Below are 23,415 nucleotides of genomic sequence, written 5' to 3'. Positions count from 1 at the left end.
ATTTTCTCACGGCTCTGGGTCCAGAAGTTTGAGATATGGGTGCCAGCATAGTCAGTTTCTGGTGAGAGCTCTCCACTTGGTTAGAGACTGCCACCTTCTCACCGTATGTTCACGTCCTGGGTGGGGGGCAGCGGTAGGGGGCTCTCTCTGTTGTCTCTTCTTAGAAGGGCACCAGTCGTATCCTGAAGGCCGCACACCCAGGACCTCATTTAGACCTAATCACCTCCCTAAGCCCCACCTCCAGATACCATCCCACTGGGAGTGAGGGCTTCAACGTGTTCATGTTGGGCAGACACAGCTGAGTCCATTGCAGGCAGTGAGCACTTGAAAAGGGGATGGAGGAAAAAGTGGAAAAGAAGAAAGAGGGATTAAGTAGGTGGGAGCAGAGGGTGAAGATTTCTCCGCTTGTCATTACCTTAAACGTCCCATGCAATTTGTCTCTTGGCTCGTGAGCTGCAAATGACAGTATACTTGGAAACATGCATTTAGAATTGATAGCTTCAGTATATTTTCAGCCTCTTAAAGCTAATGGCATGTGCCCTACCACCAAGAGGGCTTTGAAAACACATTTTGAACTCTGCCCCCACCAAAAATGTGATTTTGACTCCGTGTAAATTTAAAAAAAAAAAAAAGTTTTTTAACTCAAATTTTACTATATTTACAAATTTTTTTAATGATATGAAAACAAACATTTTGAATCATTTCAAAGCCCTGAGACCGACCTTTGCAGAATTTGAAGAATCTGACAAGTGCATGAAACCAGACTTGGTCTCATTTGTCCTCTGGCCCTGAATGGGGACAGCGTATCCTGTCACCACCAGAAGGTTATTACACTGCTGTCCAGGTGACTTCCTGGATCTAAACGTCTTAGAGACTGGCTCCCAGGTTGGTGAGCGAGTTTCATGAGGTTTTGTCTGTCTCTCTCTGTTCTCTCTGGTTGGCTTTCTTCCAGAAGCTGGCGATTCCAGTTTTCCACCTTGGCTGAAATCCATGATGACCATTTGCTGCTGTGTGACGGACGGCTACCTCCGGGACGTGGCCATCTCCACCCTGCTCGAAGTGATAAACCACTCCCTGTCCCTAGCACTTGTCATTGAAGACAAAGTGAAACGCTATAAAAGCTCTGGACACAACCCATTTTTCAGCAAGCTGCAGATGGTGACAGTTCCTCCCATTGCTCCAGGACTATTGAAAGTCATCGCAGAGAAAACAGACTTCTATCAGGTATTTCCCATCCAGAGGAGGGTAGCTGGGACCCTGGGACCCTTTTCCCAGGCTCTTTATTTGAAGTTGTCCCAGAAGTTGTAGCGGTGGTGACAAAGAATATGGTGCCTTGGGTGGCAGCCGGTGAGAGTGGCTGCAGACCTTGCCTGCCTTGTCCATCTCTCTAGCCCAGGCTCCTGGCACAGTTTCTGTCCCCACAGCAAGGGTTCAGTAATATTTGCGTTCAGTTTTAGGCTGACCAGACTCCATCTGGCAGAATTCCTAAGTTATCTAAATATACAGAAAAAGAGGCTCCGTCCTAATTTGTGAGGTTAGAGGCTTTGAGGTTATTTAGCCTCAAGGAAAACTTAGTTCGTGTCAAGTGTAAGGATGATTGTTGCTGAAGATGGTGAGCAGGTGTTGTCCATCTTTTGGGTGACAGTAAGAAAATAAGGTAGTATAGGGCTCATTTAATTGCAAGAAGCTGAAAGGTACTCCAGCTAGCTCATGAAAAGAAAAGTGAGGTTTATTATAAAGGTGGGGGAGCCCATGGGAGTCCAAGGGCGGGAGTGGAATGCAGCTGGGTCTCACGGGGTCTCACCTGGGAAGCTGTCAGGTCCCGAGGCTGCTTGCTCTGCACTTCTCCCTGCCAACCAGGACCTAACTTGGTTGCCACTTGACCTTCAGTCTGCCTCGGGACCCTCAGGCTTGATTCTCATAGCTAATGACAGTTGCATCACTTTCTTACAATTCTGAACTAACTGGTCAAGGCTATTAAATAGGCAGTCCGTGGGGCACCCTTGGGTCAGGTGCCTTCTGCCGTCCAGTCGACCACAGCAGTGATGCAGGCCAGGGGGAAGCGGTCGTGTGGTATAGACAGGGACCAGCCCACTCACTGGGGCCTGTAGATGGAACACATTTCCCCTGCAGGTGGTCAGGACAGCAGATGCCCTGCAAATTCGGGGATGCTAAGGAAGAGACATTTTAGATGTTGTATGTGGGAAGGAGGTACTGGAATTAAACTGTCCTTTTAGGTCTTGACAGCCCGTCCTCTGAAAGGCTTTCGAAATGGGCTGGCTTTTCACCTATTGGAGATGAGCTCTATCAAGCAAGTCATGTAATTGAGGCCACCTCTCAGCTTTGTTTCCTTTTTTAAAAACAATAAAAAAAAAAAAAACGAGCATCACTTAGGTATAATTCATTCATTTAAAGCACACAATTCAATGGTTTTTATTATATTCCTTGTTTTCTATATGTCGTATCTTTTTTCCACCTACTTCCCCTCTACTACTTTCTTTTTCATTAAGTGAATATTTTCCAGTGTAAAACTTTAATTTCCTTGATGACTTTTTCAGTATATTTTAGGAGTTATTTTTTTTAGTGGTTACTCTAAGGTTTACCATATACATCTTATCAGAATTGACTTCACATTCATACTAAATTCCAGTGAGATATAGAAACATCCCTCTTGAATAGCTCTATTCCTCTTCCAAACGTATGGGTCACGTTTTCTTGTATCTTTGCATGTCTTATAATCTTTATTGAAGACTGGACATTTTAGGTAATATATTGTTGTAAATTTGTACTCTGGCACCTCCCTCCCACCCCACCAGTGACCTGTTGTTTTTTTTGTTTGTTTAGTGACTTGACTGTTGTAGTGATGTCTGTTTCCCCTGCAGTGTGAGGCCTTTGGCTGCTGCTCTTAGGAATGTGCAGCCAGTCTGAGATGATAGTGATCTTCGCAAGATTCTCCTTGACTGTCTGCTTTCTATTCTCATTGACTGTCTGGTCTCTATTAAGCTCTGTTGGTATCACACCCAGATGTTAATCTCCACTAGTCACTGGCTGATTGCTCTATTGTTTTCAACATGCCCTGGGGCATAAATTACTCCACAGTCTGAGCCAATGAAATTTACACTCCTCTCTCAGGTAGTTTTTTTTTTTTTTTTTGCGGTGTGCATGGGCCTCTCACTGTTGTGGCCTCTCCCATTGCGGAGCACAGGCCCCTGATGCACAGGCCCAGCGGCCATGGCTCACGGGCCCAGCCGCTCCGCGGCATGTGGGATCATCCCGGACCGGGGCACGAACCCATGTCCCCTGCATCAGCAGGCGGACTCCCAACCACTGCGCCACCAGGGAAGCCCTCTCTGTTGTTTTTGAAAGCACTCCTAGACTTGAACATATACCTGTGCTCTGTTCCAAATAAACTCATTTCCCTTATAGAGAGCTATGCAACTCTCTGTTTTATGGCTTGCCTCTCCCGCTGGGCAAATTCTCTGAATACTATTGCACAGGAAGAGCTGCGACTGGAACAGTTGGCTGTTTTTCTTGGTGCGATATCCCTACAGGGTGCTGGGCAAGGGTGCTAGCCTCGGGTCTTCTGAGTGTGCCTCTTTTCCTCTCCTAGCATGTAACTTTTCCCTTACAAGCAAACTGGAGCAAGAATGATCTGGACCCCAGTATTCTTAGCCTGCTGTGCCTGGATAGAGCCTCCATGGCAGAGGAGTAAAATGCCAGTGGCCTGTTCCTCCCAGGGAGATGCAGAAGCCTTTGACTGGGAGCTGGAAGCAGGGGGCGCCCATCTTCTTGGCCACACCCTGCGAAGCCAAGCTTGATTGAGAGGAGGATAGGGGTCATGGTTCAAGTGCCATAGACGATTGCTATTTGTACTGGAATGTTCGTAGGCTTTCTTGAGTGTTTCTTCATCTCTTGAGTGCCCGTCAGATAATTTCCAGCAGCTCTAAATGGCTGGCTGTTTAATTTTTTTTTATAATTTTCACTGGTTCTGGTGGTTTTGCTGGTAGAGGGTCCACAGTCTGTGCAGTCGAGCCCCATTTATGATGTTGGGTCCTGGCAGATCCTGGATTGAATTGCTCTTCAGCTTCTGCCTCTCATTCTCCCTGTCTCCTTCTTACCAAACTTGAGTCACAGTAAAGATCTTGAATCTGTAGAACTTGGAACCAGGAACCGTGCCAACTGTAAGCACAGTGACTGGGCAGATCTTCCCTGGTCCTGCGTACATCACACAGCTTGACATAATTACCTCGCAGGCACAGAGAAGAAAAGAAAGAATTGAGTCCATGAGTCCTTGGAAAGCTATTAATAGAGTAAAAATGGTGGCACGCAATACTTTCCTCTTGTCTGGTGTGAAGTATACTTTTATGAGTTCTTTCCAAAGCCTGGATTTTTATTTTGACTCAGATTTAGTTACATACCTGAGTATCTACCACTTGCCAAGCACAGGAGCATACGTTACATATTATCAGGTTCTCAAGAGCTGGGTGTGGCTGGTACCTGCCCACATTGAGATGCTGGAATTAGAAGTGGTAAAGCAACCTGCACACATAGCCAGGATGTGCCCCTGGTTCTTGGATTCCAGGTGTTGGGCTGGTTCCACATCCTCTAGCCTTTTTCTCATTCCCATGGAATGGCTCACCTACCAGCTTTCCTTCTGCACACAGTGCAAATGAGGATAAGGTCAGATATCCCAAGAATCCTCTGCCCTTTCTAGGTTGTAAGGCAGATTGCCAACCACGAGTAAAATGTCCAGAACATAGGGATTGAGAAGGCTAAGGCAGGTGAAAGAGCAGGTGTGTTTTTGTGATCCATATCAAGTCTCAGAAACCCTCCAAAAAAAACTTTAAACCTTCCAGGTGGAGCATCTTACGCATAAATTTGCCATAGGGACTGCAAGTAAGGGGACTGCTTTACTTAGTCGAAAGTTTTGTCTCAGAAGTTTACATGTAACTCGTTAATTGGAAATCATGGTCCCTTAGATAAAAAAATAAATAATGGTTAGTGGCTCAAACCAGTCAGTGGTTAATTTGATCTGTGCAGAGAAGACAGTTTTGTTAAAGAGAAATCAATGAGCCAAAAGAAGTTCTTTGATCTAAGATGTACATTATAAAAAGTTATAATCTGTGAGACATCATCTTTTTCCATGACCTGGAAGAATGCCTTCAGAAATTCCCCTCCCAGAAGTGGGCACCAGCCCTCCTTTTGAGTGTCACCGTGGTTGGGTCAGGCACCCGCCGTGCTCCCTGGGGCTTGGGGAGGGGCTGCAGCCACTTGCAGACCTCATATGTTTAAGGTGCTGAGCTCAGGGCTGGGGAGATAAAGGAGTCTATGTGGGTTACAGTTTGTGCCCTGAAGGTGAGCCAGGGCATCCGCCACAGCGTTGTGCACAGAAATGGGAACAAACAAGTTTGGGGCATGAAAGCTGAACGCCAGTTTGAGCCAGCCCTAGGTGGGAAGGTCCTACGGTGTCTATCTCAGGACAGCGACCACCGCAAATCCACCAAACTTCCTAGAGGGTGCGTCTCTGGAACCCCAGTGCTGACATGTAGGGAGTCTTGGTGTATGCTTGTTGAAAGGATGCCTCAGCTGATAGGTTTTTGCTTCCAGATGATTCCCCTCTGAAAGTGAAGGTCTGGGCAAGAGCTGCAGTGTTCTGAGCTAGTCTCAGACATCCAGGTTTAACCTATAACGTTGCCCTTGCCCGGATGACTCCTGAGGGATCTGTAATGTGGTTTAGGTTTGCTTCGCTTTGTGCTGCTTGGTGGTGGTGGTTCTTTGTGCATTGAGGATTCTCCCATAGCAAATGTAGGCAGAAGCCAGTACCTGGGGGCCGGGACGGGGCTGCCACGAGGAGGAAATGGGCTGGAGCTGCCTGTGTTCACACGGTCTCCCCTCCGTCCAGAGGGTGGCTCGTGTGCTTTGGAATCAGCTGAACAAGGAGACCCAGGAGCATCACATCACGTGTGTAGAGTTGTTCTACCGCCTGCACTGCCTGGCCCCGACAGCCAACGTGTGTGAGGACATCATCTGTCATGCCCTCCTGGACCCTGACAAGGTGAGGCTTTGCAGCCGACAACCTCCCTCTGACATCGGTCCTGACATCATGAGCCCAGGCAGACTTACCTATAGCCGGCCGGAGCCTTTCTGGGGCTCAGTGGACATCCTGATTAACGGGCAGGCCTATGGCACTAGTAACATTTTTTTTTTTTTTGGCTGTGTTGGGTCTTCGCTGCTGTGCGCAGTCATTCTCTAGTTGCGGCGAGCAGGGGCCACCCCTCGCCCTGGTACACAGGCCTCTCACCACGGTGGCTTCTCTTGTTGCGGAGCATGGGCTCTAGGCACGTGGGCTCAGTAGTTGTGGCTCGCGGGCTCTAGAGCGCAGGCTCAGTATCTGTGGTGCACGTGCTTAGTTGCTCCGCGGCATGTGGGATCTTCCCAGACCAGGGCTCGAACACCTGTCCCCTGCACTGGCAGGCGGATTCTTAACCACTGTGCCACCAGGGAAGTCCGCATTAGTAACATTTTAATACATTAATAATTTCAGGACGGGAAGGCCTCCAGAAGCACGAGCCATCCCCTGTGTCATATTAAGGCTCACCAGGGAAATCTGCCCAGGCTTCCATGATGCCTGCAGGGCTTCTAGAGCTCTCAGTGAAGTAGGCAGTCAGAGAGAATGTGTCACCTTGGAAGCCCTGGCTCTGCTTTGCTGTCGTGTCCTGTTCTCTAAGCCATTCAGCCTGGCACTGCCAAAGGCCATGAGAAGGCTGTGCTCTGTGTTTTCCTTCAGCCACAGGCCTAGGTGTGACCCCAGACTCGGGCTGACGCTGAGTCTGGAATACGCACTCTCCGGAAAGCACACCTGTGTTAGTGGGAGCAAGGAAGGCAAGCACCCGGGTCCTCCCTGCTCCGGGCCCCATCGGACACGAGGCACTGATGAGACTCCAGCAACTCCGCCTGGGTTGCTGCCTTTCTGCTGAGCTCTTGTTTGTTATTTCAATGGGGTTTGCTGCCCCTGAGAACACTGTTCTGCTAAGAAATCAGATTCCTCACTCCCCTTTCTTTCCTATTCAAGGGAACGAGACTGGAAGCTCTGTTTCGATTTTCCGTCATCTGGCACCTGACGAGAGAGATCCAAGGCAGTCGAGTGACATCTCACAATCGCTCCTTTGACAGGTGAGGGGGGGACTTTTTTATAAGTTACCCTTAAAGCAAAGGGACACTTTGCAGAGGTGCCGGGTCAGTGTGTCGGGCTGGGGAGAGGGAGATGCGTGCGATGGAAAACCTGACCCCATGTTCTTGATGCAGAGTGAATGATTCCTGTGATCCCTAAGTGAATTCCGGCCAGACGGGTGTGAATACCTGGGAGGAGTTTGCTTAATTTGGCCTTGGAGGGAGGAGAAAGCCTCACGTGCCTCAGACTCACCTGAGGAGCTGGTAGAACCTGCCCCCCCCGAGAGGGGGCTTGGCAGGGAGATGAAGATGGGCTAGACCTTGACTGGGGTGGCAGCCACACTGGGTGTGTGCGCCTGCGATGTCCTCCACCACGTGCTGAAGACGTGAACTGTATTGTAGGCGCATTCTGTTCTACGTTGGTTTTTGAAAATCCCCCACCTTATTTCCGGAGCTCTAGATGCGAGGGTCAGACACACAGCCTTAGAGAGATGCCAGCTGATTCTGATACCTCCTCCCCGCTCCATTTGGGGTGAGGCCTGGGCATCGGGATTTTAAAAGCTCCCCTCCCAGAGACTCTAGCTGCGAGCAGGGTTAACGGTTCTCATCTGCCTGGGTCAGGAAGCCCAGGCCGGGTGAAGCTCCCCGAGGGCGTCCCGGCCGCCCTGACGGTTCACATCCCCCCACAGGTCCCTGTTCGTCGTGCTCGACAGCCTGGCCTGCACAGACGGCGCCATCGGGGCCACCGCCCAGGGCTGGCTGGTGCGGGCGCTCTCCCTCGGAGACGTGGCCCGCATCTTGGAGCCCGTGCTGTTACTCCTGCTCGAGCCCAAGACCCAGAGGGCCTCCATTCACTGCCTCAAGCAGGAGAGCTCAACGGGTGAGCACGCCATGTGGGGGGCCAGGCCAGCTCTCTGTCCCTGGGGCAGGAAGGGGTGACCTGGACCCCAGCTGCCTGGTGCAGCAGTCAAGGCACTTAGACCTCCCTGGTGGTTTTGCCAGATTCAGAAGGTATGAAGGTACTTTGTGGGGACTTTTAAAATTTAAGAACCAGATGAACCAGCACTTAGAAATGCTAGGTAGTGGGTTTGTTGTTTTCACTGAAAAATATGACTTTTTTATATTAAAAAGGAAAATGTTAGTAACCCATGTTCCAATAAATATAGCTGATTCTTGGTTCTTTTGCTAGAGAAAGCAATTCAAGTGCATCTAAGGTAGGAGGAGAGAAAAACAGACCATCCATCCACAGGTCTCCAAGGCCAACACTTCACTTATGAAAGAAGTCTGAGGTCTGGCGTGAAGTGCAGTTTGGGTTGGCTAGGCTAGCACTTCTCAGGCCTGGGACGGGAGAGTTGAGGTTGCCTCCAGGTATGAATGATCAAGAATGTTGAAATTTGCATGTAACCTACTCAGTTGTACTTTATAAAAATTATTTCTGCTCCAGAACTGTCAAGAACAAGGTAAGTGGTTTCTTTTCTATCTTCTCTACAAGGCTCTTTCCAGCTGTTAACATATAATTAGAAATGCAGAAGAAATAGACCTTTGGGTTCTGAGAACTTTCAGAGGCATCTTTAACATAAATTTAAAAGAATATGGGTAGGAAGAAGAAAAGAAAGGCTAAAATAAAACCGATGAGTTCATTAAATTTCAGTGATTAGTACCTAGAGCAGTTTATGATCTAACATTGCTTCCCACAATAGGTGTATTTTATGACTTCCTGCAGTTTTCTAAGTGATGGTTTTACAAGCTTTGATTAGTTTGTTTAGACCACCGGGTTGTAAGTATTCAGTGTTTGTCACAGTCTTATCTTACAGAGAAAAGCAGCCTAACACCTAAATAAGCAAAGATTCCTAAGGTGGTTTCCTTTCTTTACAAGGTTCCTTGCCTAAAACTATAACTTCTGGTTTTCCTTTAGGTGCCTTCTCAAAGAAGAGGCATTTTATTACTCCACAATTATAAGAAAGTAAAACGCAAAGAAGTATAAACTAAGCACCTTCTTAAAAGTTTGCTCTTCATTAAGGGAAGCTAGATTTTAAGCATTCCTTTGCTTTAACGAGAAAGTTTTAACTCCACGGCTCATTGGGTTTTCAAAGTCTCGTGGCACTTCCTGCTTTCCCCCTCTAATTAACGTTTAATGCTACCTTCCTAGTAAGAGAAAATGCGTTTTCTCTGCCACGTTTTCTCCCTGGAAACAACTAGAAGGGTTCTGCTTACCCTCCGTGCTACCTCTGTGAGCCTGTAGAAATCTACTTTGTAAATACTGTTGTGCATACCAGGCGCTCCTCTATTTCTAAAATCTTATTCTTCCTTCTTCCCTAACCTGGCTTAGTGTTCATGGAATAGGTTTGCTGAAAGCTGCCTATTACAAATGTTTGGCGGTACCAAAGACGTCTGGCTTTTCACTCCTTTTTTTTTTTTTAAAGAGACCTGAGCTCTTTAAAGTGTTGTGTATTTTCTGATCTCAGAGGGACTACTGTGCTTATTTTAAGAACTGGATTCTTAAATCAGGAAGTAAAAGCGCAAGTGAAAGTCCCTTGCGATGCCGGCTGATAGAGCGCCTTACTGTTTGTGGTTCAGTAGCTATCATTCCAGACTTTTTCGTAGCTGCATATTATAGACACTCTCCCCTAATTGGGCTTATTCTGTACAGCTAGATTCTTCAGCTTGGTCTTTTTTCTTCAATACTTAATATACTCTACACATTGCTCCATATCGTACGTGTAGAAGTATCTTTAAAAAAACCAAACAGTAGCCCTCGGCATGCCTGTGCCATGAGTTTGTTTTTTTTTTTTTTTTTTACATCCTTATTGGAGTATAATTGCTTTACAATGGTGTGTTAGCTTCTGCTTTATAACAAAGTGAATCAGTTATACATATGTTCCCATATCTCCTCCCTCTTGCATCTCCCTCCCTCCCACCCTCCCTATCCCACCCCTCTAGGTGGTCACAAAGCACCTAGCTGATCTCCCTGTGCTACGCGGCTACTTCCCACTAGCTATCTATTTTACGTTTGGTAGTGTACATATGTCCATGCCACTCTCACTTTGTCACAGCTTACCCTTCCCCCTCCCCATATCCTCAAGTCCATTCTCTAGTAGGTCTGTGTCTTTATTCCTGTCTTACCCCTAGGTTCTTCATGACATTTTTTTTTTCTTAGATTGAGTTTTTTCAGTCCTCTTACTGTGGATGCTTTGTTTGCTTTTCAGTTTGTTTTTATTCAAGACGTTTCTGTGATACCCTTTTAGCTTTGAAGACCTTCTGCTGACATATCTGTAGGATACCTTTTTGAAAGGAAACTCCCGGGAGAAAATGATAGGCTTTTTTTTTTTTAAATCACCCTTCCCCTAAACTCGGGATATTTATATTTCCTATGACAATATAACTAAATTATCCAATTTCTTGAACATTTTAAAAGACTGTTCACTTTGCTTGTCTGCCTTCCATCTGTAATGTAATCTAGACTCTAGTGTTGTTGTTTCATGGGGGAATTATATTTTATTTTGTGGTTTTTACACTCCATTTTTTTTGTTGAGGTAGAGCTGATTTACAATACTAGGTAAGTTTCACGTGCACAACATAGTTTTTAAAGGTTATAGTACATTTATAGTTATTATAACATATTGGTTATATGCCCTGTGCTGCACAGTATATCCTGGTAGCTTATTTATTGTATACACAGGAGTTTGTACCTCTTAATCCCCTACCCGTGTCTCCCTCGGCCACCCTGACCCCACTGGTAACCACTAGTTTGTTCTCCATGTCTGTGAGTCTGTTTCTGTTTTGTTACATTCATTCACTTGTTTTAATTTTTAGACTCCACATATAAGCGGTAACATACAGTATTTGTGATTTTCTGTCTGATGTTTCACTAAGCATAATACCCTCCAGGTCCATCCACGTTGTTGCAAAGAATTTATCTTGTCCCTCCTCCCACAGGAGAATTTTACTAATATTGATCTTTCTGCCTGGCTTTAAGACAAAGATCACTCTAGAACCGACTTGTCATAACCGACCCTCCTGTTCTGAAGTCGTCTGTTCTGTAATTTTCAGAAGACTGGCATCGTTGGTTTAACAGGAAGCGAACCTCATTCAAAGAGGCGTGGGGCGCACCCGAGCTTCAGGAGGGTGGTGGTGAAGAGAGCGCGCCCCTGAGCCACTTCACCACCGTGGACCGCGAGGCCATCTGGGCTGAGGTGGAGAAGGAGCCCGAGGTGTACCCGCCCGGCCGTGAGCCCAGCGAGGAAGACCTTGCCTGCTGTGCGGACCCGCCGGACGGGTCGGCCTGCGACACCGCGGACGACAGCGAGCGCACCGAGTCCGCGGACACGAGCCCCACGGACAGCGAGCACACGTCCTCCTTCTCCTCCCCTTCCCACGAGCCCCAGGAGCTGCGTGGCGGCGAGCTCTGCCGCACGGCCCTCCCCGCGGCAGCCCAGGGCCCCCCGAAGCCGGCGGCCAGCCTCAAGTCCGCTGTCAAGTGGAGCCTGACGCGCGTGGACTCGGACAAGACCCAGGCTTCGGAGTCGCTGTCCAGCGACGAGGAGGCGGACGCGGAGCTCCAGGCCCTGAGCGCGGCCCGGCTGCTGAAGCAGCAGCGGGAGAGGCAGGAGGCGATCGAGGCCCTGTTTAAGCACATCCTGCTCTACCCGCAGCCCTATGACTCACGGCGCGTGCTGTACGCCTTCTCCGTGCTAGAAGCCGTGCTCAAAACCAACCCCAAGGAGTTCATCGAGGCCGTGTCCCGGACCAGCATGGACACCAGCTCCACCGCGCACCTCAACCTCGTCTCCAACCTCCTGGCTCGCCACCAGGAGGCGCTCGTCGGCCAGAGTTTCTACGGAAAGCTCCAGACCCAGTCTCCCAACGTGTGCCCTCACTCGCTGCTGCTCGAGCTGCTCACCTACCTGTGCCTGAGCTTCCTGCGCAGCTACTACCCTTGTTACCTGAGGGTCTCCCACCGAGACGTCCTCGGCAACCGGGACGTGCAGGTCAAGAGCGTTGAGGTTTTGATCAGAATGATGACACAGCTGGTGTCGGTGGCCAAGTCAGCCGAAGGGAAGAACGTGGAGTTCATCCACAGCCTGCTGCAGAGGTGCAGAGTCCAGGAGTTCGTACTGCTCTCGCTGTCCGCGTCCATGTACACAAGCCAGAAGCGCTACGGACTGGCCGTGGCGGAGCGGGGCCGAGCCCAGCGGGAGGACGGCCTGTTCGAGGAGCATCTCATCAACCTGGGCCAGGACCAGATCTGGAGCGAGCACCCCCTGCAGATTGAGCTGCTGAAGCTGCTGCAGGTGCTCATCGTCCTGGAGCACCACCTGGGGCCGGGGCACGAGGAGGCGGAACACCAGGCGGACCTGTCCCGGGAGTGGCGGCAGACCCTGAACTTCCAGCAGGCCATCAACGCCCTGCAGTACGTGCAGCCCCACCGGCTCACCTCGCAGGGGCTGCTGGTGTCCGCCGTGGTGAGGGGCCTGCAGCCGGCCTACGGCTACGGCATGCACCCGGCCTGGGTCAGCCTGGTCACGCACTCCTTGCCATACTTCGGAAGGTCCCTGGGCTGGACGGTGACCCCCTTCCTCGTCCAGATTTGCAAAAACTTGGACGAGCTGGTCAAGCAGTATGAAAGCGAATCGGTGAAGCTTTCTATCAGGTACGGTGAACCCTTTGATGTGTTACTGTTTCTTTCATGACAGCTTTTGTCACAGACGGCTGATTTCCCCTAGAAGCCAATTGGAGGATAATTTCAACCTAATCAAAAGCCTAGTCAGCATTGTCAAAAGGGGTAAGCAGGAACTAAATGTTCGGCTCCTTTATTTTCAATTCCACATGACTACCCAGGCTAGATGAGTGTTACAGGACAAGTCAGTCTCTCTTCATTAGTTTTGCAAAACAGAAAGAAAAATGTGGATCTTCACAGACATTCTAAAACACCTGGAAAACATTTTTCCAAAACGACTGTATAAATGTAAAAACAGCACAAATGATGCCTGTCCTTTTTGTAACAGTATTTCATTATGAGAGCCCCAGTTTTTTAAGATCGTGATATCTCTGTGGTTTCCGTGTTTATATGTACGATTAAAAACCTTTATGGCCTCATTCTTAAAGATTCTCAAAACCAGTTTCTCGTTTCTTCACCAAAGCATAACCTCCAAGAGGGAAAACATTTCTCCGGATTATCTACTCACTCTTTTGGAAGGTCTAACAACCATTAGTCATTTTTGTCTTTTGGAACAACCCAACCAAAACAAAAAGGTAAATCATTTTTTCCTGAGTTCAAGACAGTTTTCATATATTGTTTTGTTTTCATTGGGGTTGCGTCAATTTCAAATAAGAAATGTATGTATGTAATACAAACATATATGCAAATGTTAATGCAAATGAATACACATGCAAATAATGAAGTGTATGCAAATATACATGCAAATGTATGTATGTAAGTAATGCAAATGTGGTTTTGTTCTTGCTGGCGCTCTCTGTGGGCGACTTCAGCCCTCCACCAGTATGGGATAGAAAGTAATCTTTTTTCCGGGTACTTTTTACTTGGCCTCATGGAGTTTGAAGACGTTTCAGCTGTTGGTTGCTCTACCCTATCTGGGATTCAATTGTAGAACGCAGCTAGTGCTTTGGTTGAGTGATTGGAAGAGTTTGTAATGAGGAGCCTCAGATGCGCAGACCTCCCTCTTTGAAAGAAAATCATGGGTTTAAATGCTCAGAGAGGCGTTTTACTTCCGGACCACACGTGGGGCTTGCTCTGGAGAGTGCTACAGCCCAGACTTTATCCCACCAGCACCACTGTGCTCGCGGAAAGGGAGATGGTGCCACCGCAGACACAGCCGGGTCTCACGTGTTCCTTTTCGTTTTTAGACTGCTGCTGTGAGTGACCATACCAATTTGAAAAATGCCAAGAATGCCATTCTGGAAGAGCTTCCTCGGATTGTTAACACCATGGCCCTTCTCTGGAATGTTCTCAGAAAGGAGGAGACTCAAAAGAGACCCGTGGATCTCCTTGGAGCCACGAAGGGATCTTCTTCCGTTTACTTTAAAACCACCAAAGTGAGAGAGCTTCCTTTGTGTGTTTATGATTGCCTTTGTCTTGTATTGTCCCACCAAAAAGTAAAAATGTCCAGGGTTATATACATAAATAATCGAACGTAATGTGCTCAGAGAAACCCACATTAGAAGTAAGTTGGAAGTAGAAATCTCCAGTTTGTTTATTAGAGTAAGTTTCCTATTCATGGAAAGAAAAGCTTTGTGAGTAGTTTTCAGTTTATGTTTTCCCCTTGGCCCCCCCCTTTTTTTTTTAAGCCAAACATAAAGTCTCTGGGGGTTCCAGGTAGGGTACCTAAAGTCCTCAACCTGTTTCTCTTAAGCACCTCTACTAAGACAGCTTAGCTCTTACATTCTGCTTTCAGTGGTGCCTTGAACAAGTGTTGAGGTGTCTTTGAGTTTTTTATTAAAGCAGAAGCTCACAACCCAGAGCATTTCTAGTTCTGTTACCGAACCAAACTTGGGTCCACTCGCCTGCACGCCGTAAAGGCAATCTACTGACACCAGGTCATGTTAAAGGCAAGTGGGGGGTTTATTTTAAGGCACCAGACAAGAAGTGTGGGCAGCTGATGCTCAAAAAAACCTGAACTCCCCCGACGGGTTTCAGGGAAGAGTTTTTAAGGCTAAGGTGAGGGAGGGGAGTTGCAGGGTGGCTGAACAGCTCGGGTACAGTTCTCTGATTGGCTGATGATGAGATAACAGGGCCGCGTCACAGGAGTTAACATCGTGAATCCTCAGGCTGCAGCGGGTCTGGGAGCTAGCTACCTGTTCATGGTCATCATGCAGTTAGCTTCTTCCATTTGGTGGGGGCTTTAGTATCTGTAAAACAACTCAGGAACATGCCTCAGACACTTATCTATGTACTTCAGGGAGGAACTAAAGATTCTGTGACTGCCACATGGCCAATTTACTGTTTAAATTGTTATCAGTTTTCCTCACCCCACTGCTACTTTTGTCATCATGTGTTCACATCCTTGCAATCATTAATTCTTGAGCCAGGCTTTTGTGACTCGGGAGGCCTGGGAGACTAAAGCTTTTCTACAAACAAGAGGCAGGCAGAGGATATGGTGGAGAGGGGTCTGTCCCAGGAAAGCCCCCATAGGATCCTGCTCGGTTACAGTTCACTCTCGCTTGGTAGCATCCCGACTCAGTCTCTGGCTGCTGTGTCTGGTGGCTCAGAATTATCTGGCTGTGTCTCATTTAGCTGAGCACCCCTGGTGCCAGGTGCAGCCTCAGAGCTTACACTGGCATCTGGCAGCCCGGGCTGAGCAGAACAGATCAGGACACAGGGAGCCAGATCACCTGGATTCAGCTCCCTGCTCAGGTGCTTTGTGGGACCTTGGGCAAGTTCATTAACCTGTCTGTGCTGTAGTTTCCTCAGTTGGAAACACGAAGCCAGGCATCATCCAAGCACGCTTCATTTATTGGCACATTTAGTCCTCACCTACAAGGTGGGTACTATTATTATTCCCAGATTACAGATGAGGACATTGGGGTGTAGAGAAGAGTGAGTGCTTTGCCCTCAGTTGTGCATCTGATAAGCAGTGATGCTGGGATTAGGGTGAGTAGGGAATGGAGCCCGCCCCTGACTTCTCTTTTCTGATCTTTCTGTAGTGAGTCAGGCAGTTGCACAGGTGGCCTCCAAAATGTTCTGTCGGTTCCAGAGATACCCTCCAAGGGAAATCTGTATTTCAAGCTGCCACAGGAACCTGCTTAATTTAAGCCTAAAAATTAAGCTCTAGAAAGGTTCAGAAAATCCTCAGGCACACAGCCTGAGCCTCGGTTTCCTCCTCTGTGAAATGAGTCTGTTATTATGAGTCTGTTATTATGAGTCTGTTATTATCAGCCTATCTATGGGCTGATGGAAGGATTCATTTTGGCGACGGCTAACATTTACTGAGCACTTAGCTTAAGCCCTCCCTGAGGGACCCAAGGCCTTGAGCTGGGGCCCCCGTGGTTTCTCTGGAGCAGAAACCGTGGCGGGAGGGAGAGGATGTCTCCATCCCATGGGCAGTTGTATCTAAGGAGATGCTAAACTAAGGCAGTGGGGACAGAGGAAGCCAAGGTAAATTCATTCATTCCACAAACATGTGCATGTCTGCTGCTGTGTACCAGGCCCTGCTTATCCACTAGTGGGTAAGATAGGGCAAGTAAGTCCTTGTCTGCCTGGCAGATACAGACGTTAACCATCAATTTAAAAATAATGATGAGAAGTGCTACAGAGAAGGCGGGGCACTCTAACAGGCTGTGACCCCTGGTCAGGGGGTCGAGGAGGCCTTCCTGAGGCAGAGGGGCTGAGCTGAGACCCAGGAAGAGAGGACTTGCCTGGGTAGGGAGGTGTTAGAGGCTGTGAGACCCACAGGATCTATAGAGGAAGGAACATGGAGGTTTCAGGAATGGAGAAAAACCCAGGCGCAGCCAAAGGGAGGGGGATGAGTGACGTCCGGGGCCGTGCTGTGAGTTTATTTTTAGTTGGTTACATAACAAAGTTAGTTAAATGGTACATATTTCTGGAAATTGAAAAACATCCTTCCTTCCTGATGCATATAAGCCCTTCCAGGGCTGGTTGAGACAAGTGAGGCTAGGGGCTTTCAGGATGGGAACAGTGCCGACTCCACTGCTGGGTACCACCCCTGCTTTCTCACTGTGTCTGCAAAGCCTTGGGTGGCTTCCTTCGAGCCCTGCCCTGCTCACAGCTGCTCGAAGGTGGGATTCATCACCTCCCAAGGGTCTCTTCCTGCTCGGCTCCGCTAGCCGTCTGTCCGTCCACCGTGCCTCTCGTCCAGTTCCTCCTCCCATGGCCTGGTGCCTGGGATGCTGAGACAAAGGCCCGCCCCGGCTCCCAGGGTTTACAGGCGCTGGTGGTGAAGTGCACAGTCCACCGTAGCCCTGATTCTACTCTGCTCTAACTCTTTGTTTTTCTATTTTTTAGACCATACGACAAAAAATTTTAGACTTCTTAAACCCCTTGACAGCCCCTCTTGGAGTTCAGCTGATAGCAGCTGTTGCAGCAGTGTGGGGCAGGAAGAAAGTGAAACGCCACAGTAAGACAAAGGTAAAGCCAGAAATGAAAGCAGTAGCTAACTTACTCTGACAAAATACCAGAGAGTCATGTGTGATAAAAAGTGACGCCAGAGGCCAACACGGGAGATTGGGGCAGTGGTTCCACTGTTTTATTTATTTTTTATTCTTTTATTTTTTATAATCTTTTCTTTTCTTTCTTTCTTTATTTTTGGCTGCTTTGGGTCTTCGTTGCTGTGTGCAGGCTTTCTCTAGTTGCGGCGAGCAGGGGCTACTCTTCGTTGCCCTGCGTGGGCTTCTCACTGCAGCGGCTTCTCATGTTGCAGAGCACAGGCTCTAGGCGCGCAGGCTTCAGTAGTTGTGGCTCGCGGGCTCTAGAACTCATGCTCAGTAGTTGTGACGCACGGGCTCAGTTGCTCCGCGGCACGTGGGATCTTCCCAGACCAGGGCTCGAACCCGTGTCCCCTGCATCGGCAGGTGGACTCTCAACCACTGCGCCACCAGGGAAGCCCGTGATAGCTTTCTTTTTTTTAGCTAATCTTTTTAAAGACTTTATCTTTTTAGGGCAGTTTTAGGTTCACAACAAAATGAGAGGAAGGTACAAGGAGTTCCCATATTCCCCTGTCCCCGCACGTGCATGCCCTGCTCCCCCCAGCAGCCCCCGCCTGGGGGTTACCCTTGTCACAGTTGCTGAACCTACACTGACACGTCCATAATTTACATTCGCCTTTTTAAATTTATTAAAGTAATGCTTGTTCATGATGGTCAAGAAATTTTAAATCATCGCATTCCTGCGCCCAGACTTCAGTTTGCATTTTGTCCATTCTTTCTCCACTGACTGGTCCATCACGAGGCCCTCCAGGAGCTTGGTTCATGTGCTTCTGTAGAACCAGCACGTACTTCCCTGGTCCCCTCTGTCGACCATGCTACCTGGTACCTCCCTCAGAGGGTCTGCCCCACCCCCCGGACACTGTCTCAGGGCCCAGCGTAGGCCCCTGTTCCCTGAGGAGGTGTGAGAGGCTGGTGGCCCAGGCTACCCACCTTAGCACTTGTTGGGGCTTCCGGGCGAGAAACCTGATACTTGCAAGTGCATGTCACCACCCTACACAGACTTCTGTCATCAAAACATGCCTCCCTCACCGGGCCTTGCCTGCCACAGCCAGCTCGCAGGAACCTGATTTACCTGTTTTTCTTACTGTCCTCATACTTCGGGGGCTGTCTCGATATCAACCTGTTTCCTTCCAATTAAATGTATCTGTTTGTACAATGCTTTCTCAGCTTGAACATACCAGAGTGACTGCCCATCATCAGCTACGCGTTTTATTCCTTATTTGTATCAGATACTGATTAGGTTACTGTGATTAAATGCTAACCTCACTCTTCATTCCCGCCAATAGAGTCCATTCCCCAGTTTTCATTTAAATATTTCTTTAAAAGATTAAAAACAAATGTCTTTTTCCAGGAGCAGGTATTATAGAGTGCTTTCTGTGCGTCATTCTTATTTTTGTTTTCTCTCTGTGAGCCTTAAAGGAATGATTTTTTTCTCGGCAGATCGTCCCGGCGGCCAGCGCGTCCCAGCTGACGCTCGTGGACCTGATCTCTGCGCTGAGCACCCTGCAGACGGACACGGTGCTGCACCTGGTGAAGGAAGTGGTGAAGAGGCCGCCGCAGGTCCTGGGGGACGAGGTCAGGAGCCTGGGGACCCTCAGAGGAACGCAGCACTCGCTCTAACTCCACGTCTTATAAACTGTGTTTGGGAGGGAAACAGAGGTTACCGCAGCAACTAGGAATTCGGGGGCTGTAAAACGAAGGTGTTCTTACCGGGCTCTGCAGAGATCCATGAAATGTGCTTCACGGGCTCCTGTTTTGGGGTGCAAGCCACTTGAGGTGAAGGACGGACTTCCGTCCTTACATCCCACTGCAGGGTGCTGTGCCCGGTAGTGGTTCAAATCGAATTACTCTGTGAGAAGGAAGAAATGGCACGTGCCTCGAGAACTTGCAGCCGAAAAGGCGTCAGAGTTAAACAAAGCCAGACACTAGTTAAAGGTGGAAGAGACTGATTTTATTCAGTAACTCCTGCAGCAGGGGAAAGAGTTGTGCTCAGTTCCAGTGTGTGTGCAGAGGTGACTGGGCAGTTGAAGCAGAGAAAGGAGAGTAGGGAGGGTGAACAAGCAGGGGCTTCAGCAAAGTCAGGGGAGGGGAGAGTTGCAAGCAAGCAGGAAGGGGGTTGGCGGATGTAATTAGGCCCTCGGGGTTTGCTGACTGTAAAGTGCAAGGTAGGTTCCTGTGCTCCCTTGGAGACAGGGAAACAGGGGCCCTGTCTTCCTTGATGATGGTATTTCAGAGGGATGGCTGCCAGGTCCTTGAGAAAGACATTCCTGGGTTGTAGGAGATACATATACATCTCAAAGGGCCAGAGCAAGGATTTATAACTGTAAGCTTTTCTTAATAAATGCTCAAAGAAAAGGAGGTCAGGAACCTATCAGGAGTTGGCTAAACACACAGCAGATTCCTTCAGAAGCCTTGAGCTTTCTTTCTTAGGCAGGCATTTTAAGGGGGTTGAGGTCATCCCCCTAGGGACATGGCCTTGAGCTGCTGGGAAACTGTTGGGACATCCCGGTTGGCACAGTGGTTAAGAATCTGCCTGCCAATGCAGGGGCCACGGGTTCGAGCCCTGGTCCGGGAAGATCCCACAGGCCGTGGAGCAACTAAGCCCGTGTGCCACAACTACTGAGCCTGCGCTCTAGAGCCCATGAGCCACAACTACTGAGCCCCCGTGCCACAACTACTGAAGCCCATGCTCTGCAACAAGAGGAGCCACCACAATGAGAAGCCTGTGCACCACAACGAAGAGTAGCCCCTGCTTGCTGCAACTAGAAAAAGCCCGCGTGCAGTGAAGACCCAATGCAGCCAAAAATAAATAATAAATAAATAAATTTTTTTTTTAAAGGCTAGGAAATTGTAAATACAGACCCTACAGTCTGACATAAGCATCTCAGGATTTGGGCTTTCCTCAGAAACATAATTCTCAGTTTTTTCTTGCATTTTCAGTAAAATGTTTTCAGGAGGGAAGGAGAGAACGGGGAGAGGGAGGGAGAGAAATAGAAAGGGACTGTTGAGTAATGGGAGATATTTTAGAAGCTCTGGAATCTAATGATTAACCCTTTGGTTGATCAACTTTGGTCATTGATTACCTCATTCATTGATTGTTAAAAAAAAATTGGAGTGAGGATATTGAGGAATTCCCCAAAATGGCTTGTGACCAAGGGCCAGATTCTTGTACCATTTCTTTTACTGTTGGAAAGCAAAAATATTATAGGAGGAAGAAAAACTATATGATTTAAAATTCAAAAAAAAGAAGAAGAAAAAAAAGAGGGCTCAGAGGAGCCTGACTGGACTAGGTCAAGGAGAGCATGTTTGTCAATGGGCGAGTTAAAAATCTGCATAATTTTTACAAAGGTACAAAATACACGTCAGAGGACTTAACTCATCCTGGACATGCTGAGAAAGAAGAGGTTTCATCTGGCTGCAGGAAAAGCAGTGGCCTTTGAAGGGTGACGTGATTGAACCACAAAGCTCTTATAGTTTTTCTGCCCAGTTTCTAGGGGGGCACCTTTTCCTTTACTCACAATGATTTTGCAACAGAACGGACTGTGTGGCATAAGAGTTTTCTGCCTAATGAGGTGGATGGACCTAGAGTCTGTCATACAGAGTGAAGTAAGTCAGAAAGAGAAAGACAAAGACTGTATGCTGACACATATATATGGAATTTAAGAAAAAAAAATGTCATGAAGAACCTAGGGGTAAGACAGGAATAAAGACACAGACCTACTAGAGAATGGACTTGAGGATATGGAGAGGGGGAAGGGTAAGCTGTGACAAAGCGAAAGAGAGGCATGGACATATATACACTACCAAACGTAAGGTAGATAGCTAGTGGGAAGTAGCCGCATAGTACAGGGAGATCAGCTAGGTGCTTTGTGACCGCCTGGAGGGGTGGGATAGGGAGGGTGGGAGGGAGACGCAAGAGGGAGGGGATATGGAAACATATGTATATGTATAACTGATTCATTATGTTATAAAGCAGAAACTAACACACCATTGTTAAGCAATTATACTCCAATAAAGATTAAAAAAAAAAAAAAGAAATCCAAAAAAAAAAAAAAAAAGTTTTCTGCCTGAGAGATTTTTGGTTTTACCAAAGCAGACCTTTTCGTTGAAAGTGTTGGAGCTGTTTTGTTCTTAATTAATTTGATAGAAAGCAGGGATTTGTTCCAACCTTGAAATAATTGCCTTCTCTTAGGTAATTTAACATTATACAGTTAGGAACAATTTAAGAATAATTCCATAAGTGAAAATTAAGGGAGGGGACCAAGTGATTTTGCTAAAAAATAGCTTTAATCAAACAGATATTTGTATGCCAGGGTTCATAACAGCATGAATCACAATAGCCAAAAGGTAGAAACAACCCAAGTGTCCATCAGTGGATGAATGGGTAAACAAAATGAGGTCTGTACATGCAATGGACTGTCTATCATTCAGCCTTAAAAAGGAATGAAATTCTGACACATGCTGTACCGTGGATGAACGTTGACAGCATTCTGCTAAGGGGAATAAGCCCGTCCAGAAGGACAGTATTATATGATTCCGCTTATCTGGGGTACCCAGAGTAGTCAAGTCCCTAGAGACAGAAAGAAGAATGATGGTCACTAGGGACTGCGGGGGAGGAGGGAATGGGAGTTAATGGGGACAGAGTTTCAGTTTGGGAAGATGAAGAAGTTCTGTACATGAATGGTGGTCATAGTTGCCCAACAATGTGAATACACTGGACGCCCTGTACACTTAAAAATGTTTAAAATGGTAGATTTTGTCAAGTATATTTTACCGAAATAAAAAATTTTTACAGCAAATAAAAGAGATCTTCTTTTTAGATATTAAGGTCATAGCACTAGGGGTGGTGAACAAAAGCTAAACCTTGGAATCAGAGATGTGTTCAGCCATTTTCACCCCAGAGTGGGAAAGCTGACCAAGGATACCTTCAGCAGTTTTGCTTCTGCCTGCCTTGGAGGAGAACTCCCCACTTGAAGCTCTTCCTCTGAAAGGCACGTGGCACAGGGTCACCCTCTGCAGAAACGTCCACACTGGGAAGGCCACTGGGGGCTTCTAACCGGTCAGTTACACTCGGGGCTCTGGTGCTCTTCCTTCATTCCACGTGTTTATTGAAAATCAAGTCTGCATCCGTAGCGGGGAGTCCTAAATAGCTGACACTGTTCCTGCCTACGGTCAGCCTGTAGTCTCGTTGGGGAAAGAAGATAAGGCAGCCTACAGATTTACACTGTGAGGCCAGATCATGGAACTGGCCAAGTGATTAAGCAGTCAGATGTAAAAGGGACATAGGCAACTTCATGGCATCTGTCGGACGTCTGCCCCCAGTCTCCCAAATGCCTGGTGGTCTTGTTGCCTTTTACTCTTGAATGTAAATGGTAAAGTAATGGACCCTGAAGAGAGGGAGCAGGGTGGTGGGGGCAGGCAGGGGCAGCATCAGATCCTGGGTGGACTGGCATTTATATCTCCGAGCAGGTCTAGCTGGCAGGAGATTGACCTTCCGCGCTGCCGATCAGTCCCCACGGATGGGGTTACAGCTGCAGCCATGGGGGAGCTGGCCCTGCAACAGCTTTACACACAGAGCAGGCGCTTTTAGGCTTTGTTCCTTCATGTTACTGGAATTTCTGCAAACACCTGCAGCTCCTGGGCTTAAAAAAAAAAAAAAACCTAGATGTCTGGCTGAGTGGTTTTTGGCTTTTTGAATAACAAAATTACATTTTGTGGTTAGTTTAGTTAATTGGCTCGACTTCTATAACTTCTACAAATAGCCTTTTACAAGCAAGAAGGGAAAAAATGTGTGTTTGGAAAACCTATTTCTAAGTAGTTCCAGCCATTTGGGATTTAGGGAAGTTGTTTGGGCTGTTGGAGGGAATTCCTGGAGCTAAGAATTCAAATTTGGCATTGTCTCTCAACTGTAGCTCCCGAGGGCCAACTTTGGCCACCAACTTTGTGTTTGAGGAGGTTCAGTTATAATGCCAAATCTTCCCTAAATACTTGTTAGAAGCCTGGAATGGGAAGTAGGTAAACATAAGGGGAATGACTCTGGGAGTCTGATGAGAGGGGCACTAATGA

At 47.8% G+C, this 23,415-nt stretch overlaps 1 protein-coding gene across 1 annotated transcript in view; it reads left to right on the top strand.

Moving 5' to 3' along the window:
* The window catches only part of DOP1B (DOP1 leucine zipper like protein B), a 107,937-nt gene that overhangs the window by 57,340 nt on the left and 27,182 nt on the right, over window positions 1–23,415 (top strand). Inside the window, exons 15-23 of the mRNA XM_060099734.1 lie at window positions 953–1,224; window positions 5,903–6,055; window positions 7,073–7,173; window positions 7,860–8,050; window positions 11,221–12,820; window positions 13,311–13,422; window positions 14,035–14,223; window positions 17,150–17,272; window positions 18,790–18,924. Of these exons, the coding sequence (XP_059955717.1) occupies window positions 953–1,224; window positions 5,903–6,055; window positions 7,073–7,173; window positions 7,860–8,050; window positions 11,221–12,820; window positions 13,311–13,422; window positions 14,035–14,223; window positions 17,150–17,272; window positions 18,790–18,924 (2,876 nt within the window). The remainder of the gene's footprint in view (window positions 1–952; window positions 1,225–5,902; window positions 6,056–7,072; window positions 7,174–7,859; window positions 8,051–11,220; window positions 12,821–13,310; window positions 13,423–14,034; window positions 14,224–17,149; window positions 17,273–18,789; window positions 18,925–23,415) is intronic.

This window comes from Mesoplodon densirostris, chromosome 5 (assembly GCF_025265405.1).
Source record: "Mesoplodon densirostris isolate mMesDen1 chromosome 5, mMesDen1 primary haplotype, whole genome shotgun sequence".
Lineage (NCBI taxonomy): Eukaryota > Metazoa > Chordata > Mammalia > Artiodactyla > Ziphiidae > Mesoplodon > Mesoplodon densirostris.
This window is presented reverse-complemented; position numbering and strand designations above follow the sequence as displayed.